The sequence below is a fragment of the Odontesthes bonariensis genome, chromosome 3, assembly GCF_027942865.1.
Source record: "Odontesthes bonariensis isolate fOdoBon6 chromosome 3, fOdoBon6.hap1, whole genome shotgun sequence".
NCBI lineage: Eukaryota > Metazoa > Chordata > Actinopteri > Atheriniformes > Atherinopsidae > Odontesthes > Odontesthes bonariensis.
Genome location: NC_134508.1, coordinates 42250697 through 42268599, shown reverse-complemented (window position 1 = coordinate 42268599; position 17903 = coordinate 42250697). Strand labels below are relative to the sequence as shown.

At 37.1% G+C, this 17903-nt stretch overlaps 1 protein-coding gene across 2 annotated transcripts; it reads left to right on the top strand.

The window, feature by feature from the left end:
• The first annotated feature begins 3586 nt into the window (after nt 1-3586).
• On the top strand, nt 3587-17556 carry LOC142377949 (endothelin-3). Of its 2 annotated transcripts, none has more exons than XM_075462286.1 (4): nt 3587-3716; nt 4373-4616; nt 15324-15476; nt 16303-17556. In XM_075462286.1, exons 1-4 carry the CDS (start codon nt 3647-3649, stop codon nt 16379-16381), a joined length of 546 nt encoding a protein of 181 aa, XP_075318401.1. In that variant the 5' UTR covers nt 3587-3646; the 3' UTR covers nt 16382-17556. The 2 variants fall into 2 exon arrangements, with proteins under 2 accessions (XP_075318401.1, XP_075318399.1); XM_075462284.1 differs by having other exon boundaries at nt 16300-17556.
• Nucleotides 17557-17903: the final 347 nt, after the last annotated feature.

Genomic DNA, 17903 nt, shown 5'->3' with positions numbered 1-17903 from the left:
CTGCTGCTGATGCACCAACTGCTTGTCTAATATTTTGGATTTTGTCTGTGAAGAATTTGGCAAAGTCATTGCAGGCCATGGTGGAATGAAGTTCAGTTGCCACTAACACAGGAGGGTTTGTTAGCCTGTCAACTGTAGAAAATAAGGCCTGAGCATTATGACTGTTTTTGGTGATGATGTCAGAGAAATAGGACTTCCTAGTTTTCCTCAGTTGTAAATTATAAGAGGGAAGTTTCTCTTTATAGATGTTATAATAAACCTGGAGATTTGTTTTTCTCCATCTGCGCTCAGCTTTCCATCTCTCTTTTCCCATTCTTCACCAGTGTGGAATTTCGCCATGGAGACTTCTTCCTTCCAGAGATAACCTTCACCTTAATTGGAGCAATAGCATCCATAACATTTAACATTTTAGCATTGAAGCTACTGACGAGCTCATTGACTGAACCTCCGGACAGGGCAGGTGTTAAAGAGAAGACCTGGTTAAAGATCTCACTACTGTTTTCAGTTATATACCGTTTTGAGATCACTGCTGTTGAGACATTTGTGTGTGTTCTGTTTGTAGGTGGCTACAGTAAAATGACCACAGAAGCAGGATTGCTTTTCACTGGCTACTTGTTTCCTTAAGTGGCTATTTTAACTCTGGTGTAATACAGCAGAATAACGAAACACAACACAATCTGTCTACTGAAGTTTGAGTCATTACTGAACTTGACTAGGCAGTTTCTTAGGAACAACACATTTTAACATTTCACACACAGTCAACTATGGCATTTGACTCAGTTCTTTCCTGTCCTTAACCCAGCTGAAAGTCCATCAGCCAACCAGAGTAGCAAGCCGAGTAGCCACCCTAGTACCTCTTCTTCGAGTCACTGGAGCTGTTTCAGCTGGCTTTACTGTAGGTGGTCCAGGACCCACAGGACAGTGAGTCAGCCGTGAAGCATTCCACTTCTTTTTATCACTTAACACAAATGTACTTGGTCCAATCTGTCTCTGAATGGACAAGGGTGGTGTGAACTTTGAGGTTCGTTTGTGAACATGGACAGGCTTTCTCTTACCCAGTCTCCAGGTTTGGATTTCTTTATACCAATGTAAAACCATTTTTGTGTATCGATGTATTGAAGTATCGATTGTGTATAAATGAGCTCCAGAGACTCTTGGTCTGGCTATTGGCTAAAGAAGCTGCTATCAAAGTCTGCAACAGAACACCTCCCCTTAGGTAAGGCTTGGAAAAAGATGCCCCATCACTCTCCCTTCGTTTACTGGCTTATTTTTGCGTAGTTCTTAACCTTGTAGCACCCAAGCATATGAATAATCATTGAAAAAAAATCATTTTGGCTTGTTTTCCATCTTGTTGGGTGGGAATAAACCAATATTTTTGGAATTTTTGGAATTGGGTTATTTTTTATCATTTTAGGCAATGTTGCATTTTTGCAACTGTGGGCTTTCCTGATTAATTTTGTTCACAAAACCAAGTCATTCTCTGCAGATTGTTTGGCAAAAAAGACCAGACCTGACCACCCATTACCGCTGTGAAAGGCGGACAAAGCAGACCATACCAAACGAGACCAGAATGAACTAGAACAGACCACCGCAAAGCAGAGTGTAATTCACTGAGCCAAGAAAATGATTGCTGTGACAACTGTCGGCACATAAAATGTAATGTAAAAAAATATTACACATGAATGTAAATAATGTATGTAAATTTAAAAAATAAAAAAATATAATGTAAATAAATAATGCAAATAAATAAAAAGCTTGTTGCATACCTGCAACTGTGGGTGCTACAAGGTTAATGTCATTCAATCCCATAGATATAGTTTTGTCATACAGGTAAGCCTGCCAATATTTGGACACTGAAATAGTTTTTGGGATTTCAGCAATATACCAAAAAAAAAATAAAGTTACAGTTAAGAAATAAATGTATGCTTAAAGAACAAAATCTCAACTTAAATTTCAGGAGATTCTGTTCCAAATAACAAGAAGAGTTTAAGATATGTAGAATCCTTTTTCCACCAGAGCAACTGTTATTTGATAAACTGAAATGAGAATAAACTAAATGGATATTTAACAGCTTGAAGTTTCGAGCATTTGGGGAACAGGCTGCTATTTCAGCTGTTCAGCTGTTGTTTGCTCATGGGACTTTCTGCCACCAGCTTTTTCTTCAGCAAGCAAAATGCATCTTGAACAGGTTGAGATCATCGGATCTACTCAGCTTACAGGAGAGTATTCCACACTTTTACCTTAAAAAAAACCTTCAGAAGCATCATCCAGCTAATATTGTAGCATTTGACTGAATATTTCAGCACATTTGAGTTCTGTCACATCATAAATAATACTAATAACACTAATAATACTAATAATCCAGTGCCATTAAAAGTCATGCATGCCCCTGTCATCGCACTGCCTCCATGTGTTTTACTGGTGATGCTGTGTGTATTGAAATGAGAGCCTTTCCAAGCCTTTTTAGTGTTTTTTCTCACTATCATGGTTTAACTTTTTTTCCGTCTAAATAATATTGTTCTAGAATTGATCTTTTTAACATGTTTGGCAAAGTCTAATGGACTTTTCCATACTTGAGGCTTATGAATGGTTTAAGTCTTTTTTATGACAAGCTCACTTGTGCATTCTTTATTGATCTTCATTTTTTTCCCCCAGAATGTACCAGATAAGTTGGCAATTCTTAATGTCCCTGCTACCCTGTTAGGTTTGTTTAGTTTATGTAGTAACAATAGCCTGTTTAATTTGATTTGAGAACCCTTTGGACCAGATGTTGGAGGTCACAGCAGCAGCTTACATCTGCAAATAACACCTGGAATCAAGTACAGACCTTTGACCTGTTATTTGATGAAAAAAACGGAAAAAAAAACATTGCAATAGCCCACAGCCGTCCATGAAAACCAGCATGTCAAATAGCATTTTCCCTTCAACAGCATTTCTCATATCAAATAACAGTAAATCTTTTTAGTTTTCTTTATATTTGGATGTAAATATCTTTGCGGCAGGTACAGTTAAGTCACATCAAACACAAAAGAGCAAAACAACATTGATCATTAACTTTCAAAATAAATTTACCAAAGCAGTGGAAGTGTGTGAAATCTATTTAGCAAAGCTGAAACTTGCAAACTTTTCTGTAATTCTTTAAGACTGATTTATAAGCTTTATCTTTTTGAAACTTTAAAATCAAACAACACAATAACAAAATGTAGTCTAACATTGAAGTTGGATAAAATTGAATGGAAAGCAGATGGCTTTGTGTAACCTTTCATAATATTGTGTCTCCACATTAGTTTCCATCTGCTAATTCCAGAATTCTGGCTTTATAAATCTAGTTGTACACAAAACTCATTCTGTATCATTTGGTCATGGAAGAACAAACACCTCTTAGCGCTCAATAGCGGAAAGCCTTGTTTTGAAAATCTAGTCAGGAAGTCTGCACGGTGTTGAGGTTGGCTTGTAACACTGTTGTCAGCTCATAATAAACTGGGCTCTGGTTACAGGAGGCAAACGCAGAGTGGCAGCAGCGCAGCTCTGTAGACTATAAGTGGTTTTGTTGGGAAGTTTTATCATATCACACGGCAGCAGCTTCTTGTTTTTTTTCCACTTCTTTTTTTACTTCTTAATATTGATTTCTAAGGTTTCATCTGTAATGGCTAATGCAACATTGATTGATGTTGGAGTTTTGTTTCTCATAGTGGTGGCAGCATCTCTGACCAATGGTGAGTAGTTGGTGTTCTTTTATTAGTTCATCACCTGCAAATGTTCAGTTTCTAATTGCTTGCTGTTAAGGTGACTTGAAGAGAAGAATGATTTGTTTAGAGGGTCTGACAACTAATTAACGTCTCAGATTGAAATGAGTTTGTAGAAAACTCGCCTTTTACTTCAGTGATAATAATAGGATTACCAAGAATAAGATCTGAATTTCTGAACAATCATTTGTATTAATCAGTCTTAAAATAAAGATACATGGAAAATGTACTACATGGACTGGTTTAGATCAGCCATTTCATATGTAAATATCATAATCTAATGTATGATTCTCTAAATACAGTCACATAAGACTGTATTCAGATACATATTATCTGCAGGTTGAGATTCAGAACTGTTGTTTCGGGCAGATACAAATTCAAGTTCTCAAAAACACTTTTCTGTTTGCTGTGATTCTGAGGCATCTCTATCCAGAAATATGAAGCATAGACACAATTGTGGGGAGTACCTTAAGGTAAAACTTTCATTAGGCCATGGTAGGGTAATATGAATCCCACAATGTGCAAAGATACAGTCTTAAAGTGATGTTATGAGACAAGCAAATGTACATTGTTTATTGCCATTTAAGGTCAGGGATGAAAGCTCTCAAATTGTATTGATCCTACAGGTTCCTCATCTGGTAAAGATGTGAGCCAGAGGAAACAAGTGGGACTAGACAAGCTGAGCGGACCCCTGCCCACCAGCAGGGATGACTTTGCTGCTGTCTCTTCTCACGGTGAGACAAAGTCCTGCTCAGGCTGTGACCTTCTGGGAGCCAGGAGGCGCACCAAGAGGTGCACATGTTACACTTACAAAGACAAGGAGTGTGTGTATTACTGCCACCTGGACATCATCTGGATCAACACGCCAGAGTAAGAGTCCCTCTCCAGACATGTTCAGTTTGTCTCTTTTTGTTTTTATTCACTTCTTAAGCTCTGGGCTATCTCTTAAAATGTTCTATTTGAAATCCATCTCTGATTTCAGTCAGTACAACATAACTGTTAGAGAAGAAAGACCAATAAAACGAAAAATAAGTAAAAACCAATAATTCGTTATCACCAGACCACAGTCATATAAAAAGAACAAACAAAAGCGATTACATTATATCTGCATTTCTGCTTGATCAAAATTAGATGTCACATGTCACTGATGTTATTGAAACTGTTCGCAAGGCCTTCGACAGTAGGTGTGTGAGAGTTAATACAGCAGCATTAAGATTCCTCTTCAGAGAATACGTCTTGTTTGGTGAGCATGCATTTAATGCTGTCATTTATGTGGCTGCCTCACTGTAAGATTGACATGACAGATTGTCAGGATTTTTCAAATCGTGCTTCTTTTTGGTATAACTATGTTGCATCAGTTTGCGTGGGTTGATCTATCATCAAATTGTGAATGCCATGGGAGGCAGAAATATGTGAGTTGTGTAGAAAAGCAACACCCCCCCCAAGCAGCAATGGTCTTTCATAATGCCGTACGAAAACAAGCACTCTCAGGCTGGATTTGACGAGGCAAGAACACTGTTTTCCTTTGATAGTTCAGAGACTCTACAACTGTTTTTATTGAACATCAACTTCACTTTCAGAAAGTGGGAAACCTTAATATATTAAGGTTGAACTTCCCTGCTTATATAGAACTTCCCACAATGTGATTCCACTTTAAACTTTTGAAATGCTTTCATACTAGAGACAATAATGTGCAACTGACAATAAGGCCCATCTTTAGATTGGTAGGCAGATTTGTCTGTCTTTTGTTAAGCCCAAACAGCATGCATCAAGCAGTGGTGGTTTAATTTGGTTCTCTATGTATAAACACACCTTCCACTCTGTCTCATGTTAGAAAGATGCCTGTGAAAACGTTGGGAGTGGTGAATGACTGAGGGGTGAATGAACGAGGGGCAGGACGTGGGGTCGTCATTCTCTTGTCAGTTCTTTAAGTACAAAGCTTTCAACAGAAGTGAGGCCTCCCGCTCTGCAGAGTGAAAGGTTCCGGCTGCAGTCTGTCCATTACACTTAATGCTGCAATTGTGTGGAAGTGAAATTTCTTGATTTTAAATGCTTTTAAAATTCTCATCCGACTAACGGCAGCTGTGTGTGAAGTGAATCAAGATATTTTTCTTTCTTCTTGCAGATAACATTCTATTGTCACTGCAGGTTGATGACACTCTGAATGATAATACATCAGTCTGTTTTCCCTTTCCTTACAATGTGCATGTTAGCACAGGTAGACCTTGTTTTCCCTTTGAGTTGTAGATATGAGTTGCAGATATAATGCAATACACCTGCTCTTGTTCAACTTGTTTTTGACTTAACTATAAATCAGCTGTAATGTTATATATTATCTGTAATGTTATATATTTTTAATTGTAAGTCGCTTTGGATAAAAGCGTCTGCTAAATGCATAAACATAAACATAAACAAACATAAACATAAATCTATCCATCCATTTTCTATACCCGCTTAATCCGTTGGTTGGGTCGCAGTGGGGGCTGGAGCCAGCGGTCATGGGATGAGGGTACACCCTGGACAGGTCCATCAGAGGACCACACAGAGACAAACGAGACAAACAACCACACGCACGCTCACACTCACACCTAGGGACAATTTTTAGAGACACCAATTAACCTAACATGACGGTGCTAACCGCCACACCACCATGCAGCCCCTAGCTATAAATCCATAACTTTCTAAAAGTAAAAAAAAATTCATTTCTTAACCAAAGGATTTAGGCTGTATTTTCAAACATACTATTGACAATATTTTACTCTAGTTTAGGGTGTAACAGCTGCAGCTAATAATTGAGAGCACACACAAGAGCTTGTGAGAAAGTGAACACATTGGTTAGACTGAAATGAGTTACCTGTGGTTTTATGTCCCTTAAGGGACAGCTCCTAAAGTACCTGCTGCTGTTCACAGTTAGCTGACCTCCTGAGTTTACTCCTCTGACTTCTGAAGTCTTCATTGTTCATTGAAAAAACACTTGTTTCCCTTTTTCAACACAATTTGAATTTTCTGCATGGTTTTAGGTTTTGTTGCTTGTGTCACTTTTCTATAGCTCTCTGTGTTTGTTTTGCATCTTTTTTTTAGTTACAAAAACTGGATAACTTTTTTTTTTTAGATATAGTATTGATCTCCATCCCAAGCTGAGAAATGTCAAAAATATTTTCAGAAGCGACTGCGTCATTAATTGAGACTGAAGCAGTTGTTTTTAGAGGATGAATCGGACTGCTTGTGTTGCTGTTCACTGTGATAAAGTTAATGATTTTAAGTTTTCACTGCAGGTATATCCATATGCATATGTCAAAATAAAATGCAAACTGACTGCAGTGTCTTTTGGCAGAGATGATTGGAAGCTGTTTTTTTTTAACAAGGAAAAAAAGTTTAGTGGAGGATGAAATCTCTGTAGAAACAGAGATAGAAAGGTAATATAATCAATGAAGTAACAATCGACACATGAATTAGAAATTTGCCAGGTGAAAATATAAATTTGCTTCGACATATCTGACATAAGACTACTGACTTATGGTCATTTGTTGGAGATGTGGGAGTATTAAGAATGTAAAAGACTTACATTAAGAGATAATGTTGACCAGATACTATGGCATATTCAGAAGTTCCCATTAATTGATTCATTGATTGCAATTAATGAATTGATTATCTTGAAGTTAACGTGAATGATCTGGTCAAAATTAATTTTTTATTATCAAGGATCATGATTTGATGCAAAAAGTTAGATTTTTTATTTTTAAATCACCAATATGCCCCGAAAGATTGACTTTATTTCAGCACAGCCTGTTATTGGTGATAAATGTCTGCCAATTTAGTCCATCTTTATATATTTTTCAAAACATGCTAAATCAAGCAACGTGTATATATCTACAAGCCCTGTGAACAGACAGATGTGCACAGTATTTTCCACTTTGTCAAATTTTTCACCACGCTTCAAAAAAATTTGATCACAGTTGCAGAGACAACAGGATGATTTCTATTCACAATTTTGTCTCCCAGTTTTGACTGTTATAAACCTTTTGAGTTTAAGCACATGTTAAATATTTAAACATGTGATATCATTGAGTCAAATTGTGTGAATGTGTGTGACAAACCATGTCAAATCCTCACATAGCCCACCTCAGCTTACACTGGCAAGTATATAGATTTCAATAGATAGTGGGAATAAAAATATATTTGTTATGTGTGTGCACCACTGATTACACCGAGCTGGTAGTTTAGATACACAAAGAGTAAACTTGTAGAGTAAATACAGCAGTCTTGCAAAAAATAAGGATTATGATGTGCATATATTACTTGTGAAAGGGCCAATCAAATTCAACTGAATGACCATTGTTCATTGCATTGTTTGGTGCTGTTGAAAAACAGAAAACTTTTTTCCATTCTTACTGATGTAAATGAGAATAGTCAAAAATAATAAACAGATCAGTGCCAAAAGTATAGTACAGTACATATAAACAGCACCACAAATTGCAACATTCAAAAAGATCAAACTTTCTAATCAACTCTCCAATACGATTAAAAAAAAGATTTGCTCTTTTTGGCCTTAGAAACCAAAGAACACACACGCGCATGTGCACGTCATGTGCTCTTGGTTGCAGAGCTGCTGTAAGGTGGACAAACATGGTTTAAAAAATGGAGCCACAACTACTTTCTAAAAATAAAATAAAAAGTCAAGAAACTGACCATGAGGCTTGACGTGGATGCTCTTACAGCTCTGTTGTGGGTTAAGGAAGTTTATTTACTGTTTCCAGGTCTTCCTTGCAAATTGGCCTTGGTAAGAACAACAGATGGAACATCTGAGGTGGCTTATGTTCAGTTCTGTAAAGTGCGGACAATATTGGATAGACATCTCAATCCCAAGCTATTTTAGGGACAGGCCAACTGCTGGTTGTATAGCCACCCCTGTTGTTAATTTTCCTACACCTAGCTTTTTTTTATTCAAACATTATAATATGATTCACACGGTGATAAATTATAAACAGGCTACATATGATACTGCATGTGTTCAGGTCAGTGAGTCAAAGTTTAAGACAGGAAGACAAATCATAACACACTAGGATCTAAACCTGTTACTGTAATTAAGCTATTAATGTGTTGGTGAATGGAATTATGTTGGACATGAATCCAGATGTTTGCTTCTGAAATGACCCCACTGTGTTCCATTAAAACAATGAAGGATTTGCCAGAAAAACTGCAATGAAGGCATCAAAGAGCATGAAGGGAGAATGTGTAAGCCTCCTGCTGTTTCCATGTCATATAATAAGAGCAGGTACCGATTATGTGGCATGTGTCAGTGTTCAGAGTCAGCCCGAAACTCATCCATCACCACGACTGCTTAGGTAGTCAAACTAACATTCTGCAGTTCAAAGAAAACAAGGAACTTATACAATCTTTCACTGTCAGATTCTTCAATTGTTTTCTCTTTTAGGCCTCTTGAACTTAGCAAAACTACAACAAGATTAAAGAGTGCACTGAAAATTATTTGGTTCTTACCAAGAAAAAAAACCTTACATTTAGAAGTGCTAGATATTTTTTTCTTGTTTTAAGAATTAATTTCTTATTTTAAGTCTGCAACTTAACGGTATAATCTTATATCAAGCAAAACTTTACTTTTTTGTCTCAAACAGGCAGGGAATCATAAAATGAGACAATTAACACTTAAAATAAGATGTATTACGTTTCTCCTCCAAAGTCTCATTAAAATAAATCTTGTTTTAAGATTCAATAACAAACTCAACATGCTTGATTCAAGAGTCACACAGAAAATATCTGAAAACAAACTTTATTCCTTTGATTTGACAAATGTTTGTTCACAAAACTGCCTTTGTTAAATCTAGAAACAAGACTCCTACAATCTTAATTTAAGAAATCTTGCCAAGTCAAATTATCTTGCTGCATGGACAGATTTTTCACTTGTTTTGAGTACCTTTTCCCTTAGTTTTAGTGTTTTTTATCTTGTTTGAAGACCCCTATTTTTTGCAGTGCAAGATCGAGGTGATGACTTAATCATGAGCAAATAGAAACAACATCAAAGCGCACAACATGAAAGTCAAACTCCGATTCACAACTTGTGGTGTTTTTTTTTTTTGTTTGAATGTTTTACCGAGGCCTGGAAACTCAGAAGAGACACAAAGCACTTAAGTACTGATGAACTGTAGAGAGCTCCACCTTTAAACTTACCATTTAGACTTTTCTGGAACAGAAAGAGAAACTGAAATTGAGAAGTAAACACAGACTGTCTGCTGTTAACAGACAGCTCGAGACATTCTTATCAGTATTTTTGGTTCTTGTAACTTCAGTTTTACTTCAGAATTACATTGTTTTAGCAACTGTTCTGATTGTTTAACGGCGTGTGCAACAAGCGTGATGTGATGTGGCAGTGTTTCAAGATTTCAGCACCAACTATAATTCAATGAGTGCAGTGTTCTGCAACAGATAAAAACTTCCAATCCTTCAGTCAATCCTAGTGTTTACTCCCTGAGCTCCGGTTGCTATCAGAGAGTTCTTTGAAATTTTATGGGCATTCGATGAACTGAGACGCATTTTCAAGCATTATTACAATTAAATCATCATTAAATTTGCCTCTTTTTCGTGAACTCAATGTTAATGAGTTTTGTCTTTTCATATACTACTCAGCATGGAGTGTAAGGGGAGAGTTGTGAGGTCAGTGTCAGTTTTATTGTCAACGCATGTTTAAGACAAAAATGGGTTGAAATCAAAGAGCTGTACAGTAAAATTTTTGCAAAAAAACAACAATAGAACAATAAAAACAGTAAAACAAATCAATAGAATAATATAAACAAACTACAAAGAGCAAAATAATATATATATATATATATATATATATATATATATATATATAAAATAATAAAAGCATGTGATCAGTTGACCTCAGTGTTCTAACTGGAGTATAATGAAATAAAAGTTCCTTTCGGGTGGAGCCCGAGCATTTAGAGCCTTAATAAAAACCTAAAATCAAACTTCCAAGGAGTAGGAAGCCAGTGGAATGAAGCTAACAATGGTCTTATATGATCACCATATAAGTTTTTTTGCTCCTGTTAAAAGTCAAGTCTGCGTTTTGCGTGAGTGACTTTTACAGAATCTCCAGGGGAAAGATAGGGATCTACTTTGGCTCAAAGTCGTAGCTGAAAAATGCCTGTTTTGACAACTGAACTGATCTGTTTAACTAATTTAAAAGAGCTGTCAAAACTCACACCAAGGACTAATTTTCTTTTACAGATGATTAATTATACAAAGCCAAGGGCCCAGGACAACTGTCCAAGACTATGAGGCAGTGAATGGAAGGCTTTTTGTTACCATCTTGAACGATAACAACGCTAGCTTTTAATATGTATGTCATGTAGTTGGTGCTGGTTGTTCTGTCTTTCATTGGGGTTAGGGTGAACAAGGTTTAAAACTTAAAGTCTCCCTCTGCTAAAAATCCTGCTTTTAACCTTTTTACGATGTCCATAAGATGCGTCAGAAGACTTAGTATCATGAGCTAAATCAGCTGTAGCCGGAAATTTCTGCTTTGAATCTGCAGAACAACAGTGAGAGAGGTGATGTCAGACAGCCCTTGCGTTCAAGGTAGAGTACTGGAAGAACTAATCCTGACTGTTTGTGGGATGGGAATGGGCAGCTATTTAGCATATGTTGGGGAAACTAATGAAATGAGAACCTAGTGCATATTAGAGTACGAGGAGAGGACAGGGTAGTGGGGGCAAGCGGATGCTGAGAGAGCAGCTGGGTCTCGATCAGGGCTGAGTGGGCAGTTGCTAACTGTGAAGATATTAGTGGGGCCAGATTACAAATCCCTATTCAATGAATGAAGAAAAAGGATTCGAGTCATACTCATGCCATTTAGGCTACTGGAGGAAGAAGAGTTTTCTTTTCTTTTCAGATGAGCATTCATTTGTATTAATAGCTGCTGAGTAGTTAAAGAATAAAATAGTGTTAAGAAAAAGAAACACTAAACATGACAGTTTTACCAAAAAAAGTCTACAGTCATAATTTCATGGACTCATATTGTTAAAAGTGGAACTGCCATGTAAATGTTATTTTAATCACAAAGCAGATTAAGCTTCTAATATTGTGAAGGTCTCAAAGTGGAGAACTGCACACATATTCAGACACTGTGCAATAAAACAAGCCGTCATGAAAAGGATTGCTATGCCTGAAGCGTGGTTCAACTTCAGGAGATCCACTGACCTTATCACACAACACATAGAAATAATTATTTTTCTCAACTATCAATCTACCGGATGGAAAATTGTTGAGGAAATACTGTACGTAAAGCCTTCTCAATGGTGGTAATATTAGAGGACAGTATATTGTTTGAATAAAATACCAATCATTATTGGCTGGGGGTTATACTGTTCTGTTTTTATGACTCCTCTTGTGCCCTGGCACAATCTGAGCTCTGCTTCAGATTTTAATAGCATATTACGACAGGACACAAATGAACATAATGAAAATAATTTCAGAACTATACACGCCATTGTATGAAATACTGTAAATTGTGTACACCATGTTAGAGGCCTGCGCGGACAGAATTTACAGTCGCTCCCGCAAAAAGATAGGATTTTTAGTCCCGCTCCCGCCCGCAATTTCCGCATGATTCAGACGTTCGCGTTACTTCTCACGGAAGTTCTTGTCATTGGCTTGAGGAAAGAAACATGATCTAGCTGCGCACACCACTGTCCGATCCTTCACGTGGGGCACATAGTGCAGGAGCGCATTAGATGGCACAAGCAGCTGAGGCTTCACAGCAATAAGCCTCCCCAACATACCAAAATCTACCGTGAATATTAAGAATAATACATTGTACATATGTTATATGCCACTCCTCACATTTCCATTCTAGGAAGTAAAAGTATATATTTTTAGTTAATATGATTTTAAACACAGAGTGATGGAGCCCCGCCCCCTACTTTGAGTGGATTTGAGCATAAATATCTAAGCCTACAGCTCACGTTACAGTGATTTAAATGCAAACAAGTGGAATGAAAACAATATGTGTTATTAATTACCCTACCTTTTCTAAACCCAGAATGTTGAAAAAGTAACATGTAATCCAATTATTATTTAAGTAGGTTAACCATGCCCTGTCCCTCGTCGTTGTGCAATGCGCATCTCCTGAATAAAAGGAGAGATGGATCGCGCTTTTTAACTAATTTTAGTTAGGCTTTATTTCTTCTCAGTTGTTTTCAGCAGCAGGAGATCATTATAGCTTTTATATTAAACACGTTTTTAGTTAGCGGGACTGCAGCTTATCACCGCTCCCGCACTGGGCACTCCCCCTCCCGCCCGCGCCCGCAATGAGCGGGACCCACACTGCTTTGCGTTGGGTCCCGCGAGTGCAGGGCTCTACACCATGTGTAGAACAAACTTAATTATAATACATACAAGTATGTTTTCATGTTTATTCTAGTTCAGACGTGTATCTCCTGCCTCACTTATGCAGGGTGTCAGCACACAGTTTAGTCTGTGCACGCACTTGTGTTAATGCTGCTTAAGGCATAAGTAAAAGGTAGAGGTGGGGTAAGTTCATAATGGCACTGCATATAGACACACCTAGAATAAATCAGGCAGTACTCAAACCAGGTAATGACAAAAGGGAGACTTATGGTGGCAGGAAAAGTGCCACAATGCTAACAGCAACCGCAGCATCTGTTTGGAACAGGGCTAAAACCAGGAATATAATGATCAAAGGTAATGGTCTGCACTCATATAACCCTTGTTATATAAGTCCTATACTTGTTATACTTATATAATTCTCTCTCAGTCAGTCATGAGAGAAACACACTCATTCACGCGAACACAGCTGACACACAGCTCTTCTTATTCAACATACACGATGCCAGGAAAAATTGCTTGCTTGGCATCGTAAGAGTTGCAACAAAAGTTGCTGAAACATCGTCACGTGATCTCGATGACCTGTATTCAGACAAGAGTCTGAATAAAGCTGAATCTGTCGTGGCTGACTCCAACCGTCCCTCTGAGGTGTGAGGTTATGTTGCTTTCATCAGGGTGCATATTCTGCAATGATGCAAACAAATTGATTCAGAAAGTCAATCATTCCTGCTGTCATTATAAATGACAATATTCAAGTGAATCCTCGTACGTGTTGTTGTTTACTGTTTTAAACTATCTAGTATTGCTGGCTGCAAATCAAGTTGCCTCTAGGGGATAATAAAGATACCTTGAATTCTTTACCTCTATCTGAACTCTCTTCTCTGTCATACATGCAGTCACAAAAAAAGAAGCATATCGAGGGTAATGTGTGGTTCGGTGTATTTTAAAGGGACACTGTCACATTATAAGTGCCTGGAGCTTGAACTGCCAACGTGGAAAGGTGCACTACCAGAGCCACAGGCAAAGTAGAATGAATTATCTGTGTAATATTTTCATGAGAAACTTTTAAGACACAATCATGGAACATGTTAACTTGTTTTAATATCAGATCTTGAACCCTCTCTGAATATCAATGAATATTCCTATCTGGAACCAGGATCTGTCTGTAATCAAAACACAACCCATTTTCTGAACTTTACAGTAGAAACAAAGTTCTGATAAGTAGGAAGTAGTTATTACCATTTTTGTTGGAGTTATCAAATCTTAGTCTGTCCTGATGATGGAGAGAAAGAAACATATTATATTCCAATATTTTCCCAAATGTCTGTGATTTATAAAGCTCCAGCTTGTTCATTTTGGCTTAGCTATTGTACAGCTGTTTCTGATTTGTTCTGGTCGTTTTTTTTGTTGTTAATGGTAATCTTTATATCGTATCATGTGGGTTTATCAGCCTAAATGCAACAAAAGTGAGACTGCAAAATAGACTTTCACTCTCAGACCTGCTAACAAGGGTTCAAATTCAACAGAATATCTGTAATAAATCACAGAACTGTGAAGTTTTTTTTAAGATTTTTTCTTACTTGACCACATTTTCCTTCACAGTGTTACATATTCAATACAATGTGTGAGCATAATTTGTTTTTCCATTGTGCCATTCAGACTTTTTTTGTATGCATTGGTTCTACCATCCCAACTACTGACCTTACTCTCCTGTCCCTGGCAAAAACTATATTTAGTGCTCTGCTGAAATCAAATGAAGTAGTCATTTAAATTCCCTTTATTTTTATTGTGCCAATTCAAAACAAAAATGATATCAGGGCACCTTACAGAGAAAGTAAACAAGTTCATTACAAATCCCATTCGATGCAGTCCAGTGTCATTGAATTATGATCCAATTCAGTTAGAGGGTTTTTTGGTATTCATATGATGAAGCCAAGGGCCAAACTGACATCATCTAGAGACCACCTCTGGCCCTCAGGCTGTACTCTGCCCATGTATAATGTATCTAAATTTAAATTTTTATTAATTGAAATATTTAAAAAAAAAAATCCCCAAATTATATTGAAGCTCTGTCTCATAACACCAACAAAAAAAAAAAAGATTTGCTCTCCTCTGATGCTCAAGAATCACATAAACCTTTTATTCATTCATTCATATAAATTCATACATGCAGATGTACTTATAAATCTGGTAATGTTCTGTCTGCTCACTTTTTAGGTACACTGTACCATATGGCATGTCCAGTTACCAGAGTTCCTTTCGCAAGAGACGCTCCGCTGAGATTGAACGGGGGAGGGGAGGAATGAACACCCAGCGATGTGCATGCTCACTGCAGACTGACTCTGACTGCAGCAGCTTCTGCATGGACAGGTACACGGGTTGGAGAAAAACAAAGAAATGCAATGTTTAGCATTCACAATAGAAACTGCATTTCAGCAGTGAACTATAACTGTTATGGTACAACACTTTTCTCCATGTTTCCAATGGAAAACATACATCACATTAACCTGAGTTGCCTGCCAAACTCAAGTCGAGACTTCCTCTTATCTGCAAGTAACCTTGCATATTTTCCATGCTCATTACCAGTTGACAAAAGTGTTTGCAATTTTAACTTGCCAGTACTCCATTATAGTAAGGATATCACCTTACGCTAACTGAAAGGTTACCGACCACTCCAATGATCCCCTTGTTCATACTGGTGGTCTAGTGTTTACCTCTAGCTTTAAATATGATCATTAAACGATTTCTGTAGAATAAGCATGACGACAGCATATCAAGTCAAATTTCACTTAGAAACTTTGTTAGAAAAATTCTCATTAATATCACAACCAGGTCCGACTGATGAAGTGAGTCATTCTAAGATGACCCAACCTATTAGGGATGCTCAGCAATTGATTTGTCCTTGTTTTGTGATTAATAAATATGGTCATGTAGTTGTTCATTAAAAAAACTGATGAGTTTCATCCTTTAGGAGATACCAATGTCTTTATGGTGTCCCCTTCTCCATTAGGTTTGTGGCTTACGATGTATCAATCAATAAATACACTTACTGCCATTTATATCTATGATGATACTAATCCTTAACTCTTATTATTATTAACTCTTACTAAAAAAAAAGTTTTCATTTAAAATGAAAAAATTAAGCAAATAAATGAAAAAGATGTGCCTGTAAGTGTCTGCATTTTTTTCCCAGCAGGCAGAAGAGACCACCCCCCACAGCACCTAAAACAGACAAGAGGACACCACATTTACCCATCACATTTATCTTGAAATGAACATATCAATGACATGCCTATAATTTGAATGATGGAAATACAAAAAGATTGGAAAGGTAACGTGTAAAGGTAATCTACGTTTCTGTAGATGGAAAGGTGTTTGTAATGCCTTTAATAGGATGAATAACCATGGAGCTGCTTTTACAAAAACTGAAAGAGAGGTTCCAGTAGGAATGCTGATGGAACGCCCCTCTCCCATGTTCTCTCTGCCTATATCTGCTCGGCAGGTGCTGATGATTGTTTCCATTACACCGTCATAACTGAAGGTGGCCCGCACGGCTTGTGTTTTTGGACCATAAAAGGCTTTTTCGTTAAAGTATGCAATCATATATATCTGTGTCACGTGATGTAGAAGCTGGTTCAAGAGCTACCATCTGCCCCTGATTGTCAAACTGCATGGTTAAAACATCATTAGAGGAACAGCACACATGATATTTTGCCCATAGGGGAACATTAGCATGCCACAATGACTTGTTGTTAAAAGCATGAATGAGATTTATGAGGGCAGAAGAGCTGGAAAGAAGTAATTCATTTTATGCAATGTTTTATAGGCTGAATCTATGCCAAAGTCTTGTGTCCTTTCAATAGGCCATAAATTATCTAGTGGCTACACACATGTAGAATTATGGTGTATAATAAGATACTGTATATAAAATTACATATGTGATCAAGCAAATCAATAGTCCTGTGTTAAAGAACACAGTCAAGTAAAGAATAATTGTGCGCCACGGTAAATTTATGATTTTATTTACTTAGCTTTTTTGTCATTTTTTTTATTTGAGCCACAAAACAATTCCTCAGTTAGTAAACCATCTGCTCATGAAGGATATTAAGAATGACAGCTAGGAATAGTGATTTGCTGCAACTTGTGGCTTTACCAAGAAAAGCACTGCTCATAATTCAGATGAAGTCCCTGACAAGAGGAAGTCTTCCTTGCTCCATGTGTGAAATATTCTGAAGCACATCTGGCTTTACTGAATTTTTTAAAACATATTTGACAAGAGGCTTCTTTTCACATGGACACATTGAGTCGCCTGAAGTCTATACGTTTTCTGTATGTTGTCAATGTGTCAGAAAATAAAGAATTTTGCTGTAATGTGATGTTATCCTGCATTTTAGAAATACAAAGATATGCATGATAACAGCAATTATCTGTACTTGTTCATGTATTGTATCTGCTGTATTTATGTTGTTACATGAGACAAAAATTAAACAGTTTATTCAAATTATGCATCCAATGCCTCCAAGCCAAATATGTTACAGATAGATAGATAGATAGATAGATAGATAGATAGATAGATAGATAGATAGATAGATAGATAGATAGATAGATAGATAGATAGGTAGGTAGATGTTTAGATAGATTATGTGTTATGAACACCTCTTTGCAATTTCATGTGCAATTTGGTTAGAATGTCAGAGTACCCAGGCAAAAATAAACCACCCTTTCTTGATGTTTTTTATCTCTAGGATTTTATCAACAGTCCCACAGAAAGATGCCGACTCGTAATTACATATTGGT

What these genes read in the sequence shown, in the direction of transcription:
- LOC142377949 (XM_075462284.1), top strand. Translation starts at nt 3,647, where the DNA reads ATGGCTAATGCAACATTGATTGATGTTGGAGTTTTGTTTCTCATAGTG. An exon ending in ATCTGGATCAACACGCCAGA is followed by an intron (nt 4,617 to 15,323) that starts GTAAGAGTCCCT and finishes CTCACTTTTTAG; the next exon opens with GTACACTGTACCATATGGCA. An exon ending in AGCAGCTTCTGCATGGACAG is followed by an intron (nt 15,477 to 16,299) that starts GTACACGGGTTG and finishes TTTTTTTCCCAG; the next exon opens with CAGGCAGAAGAGACCACCCC.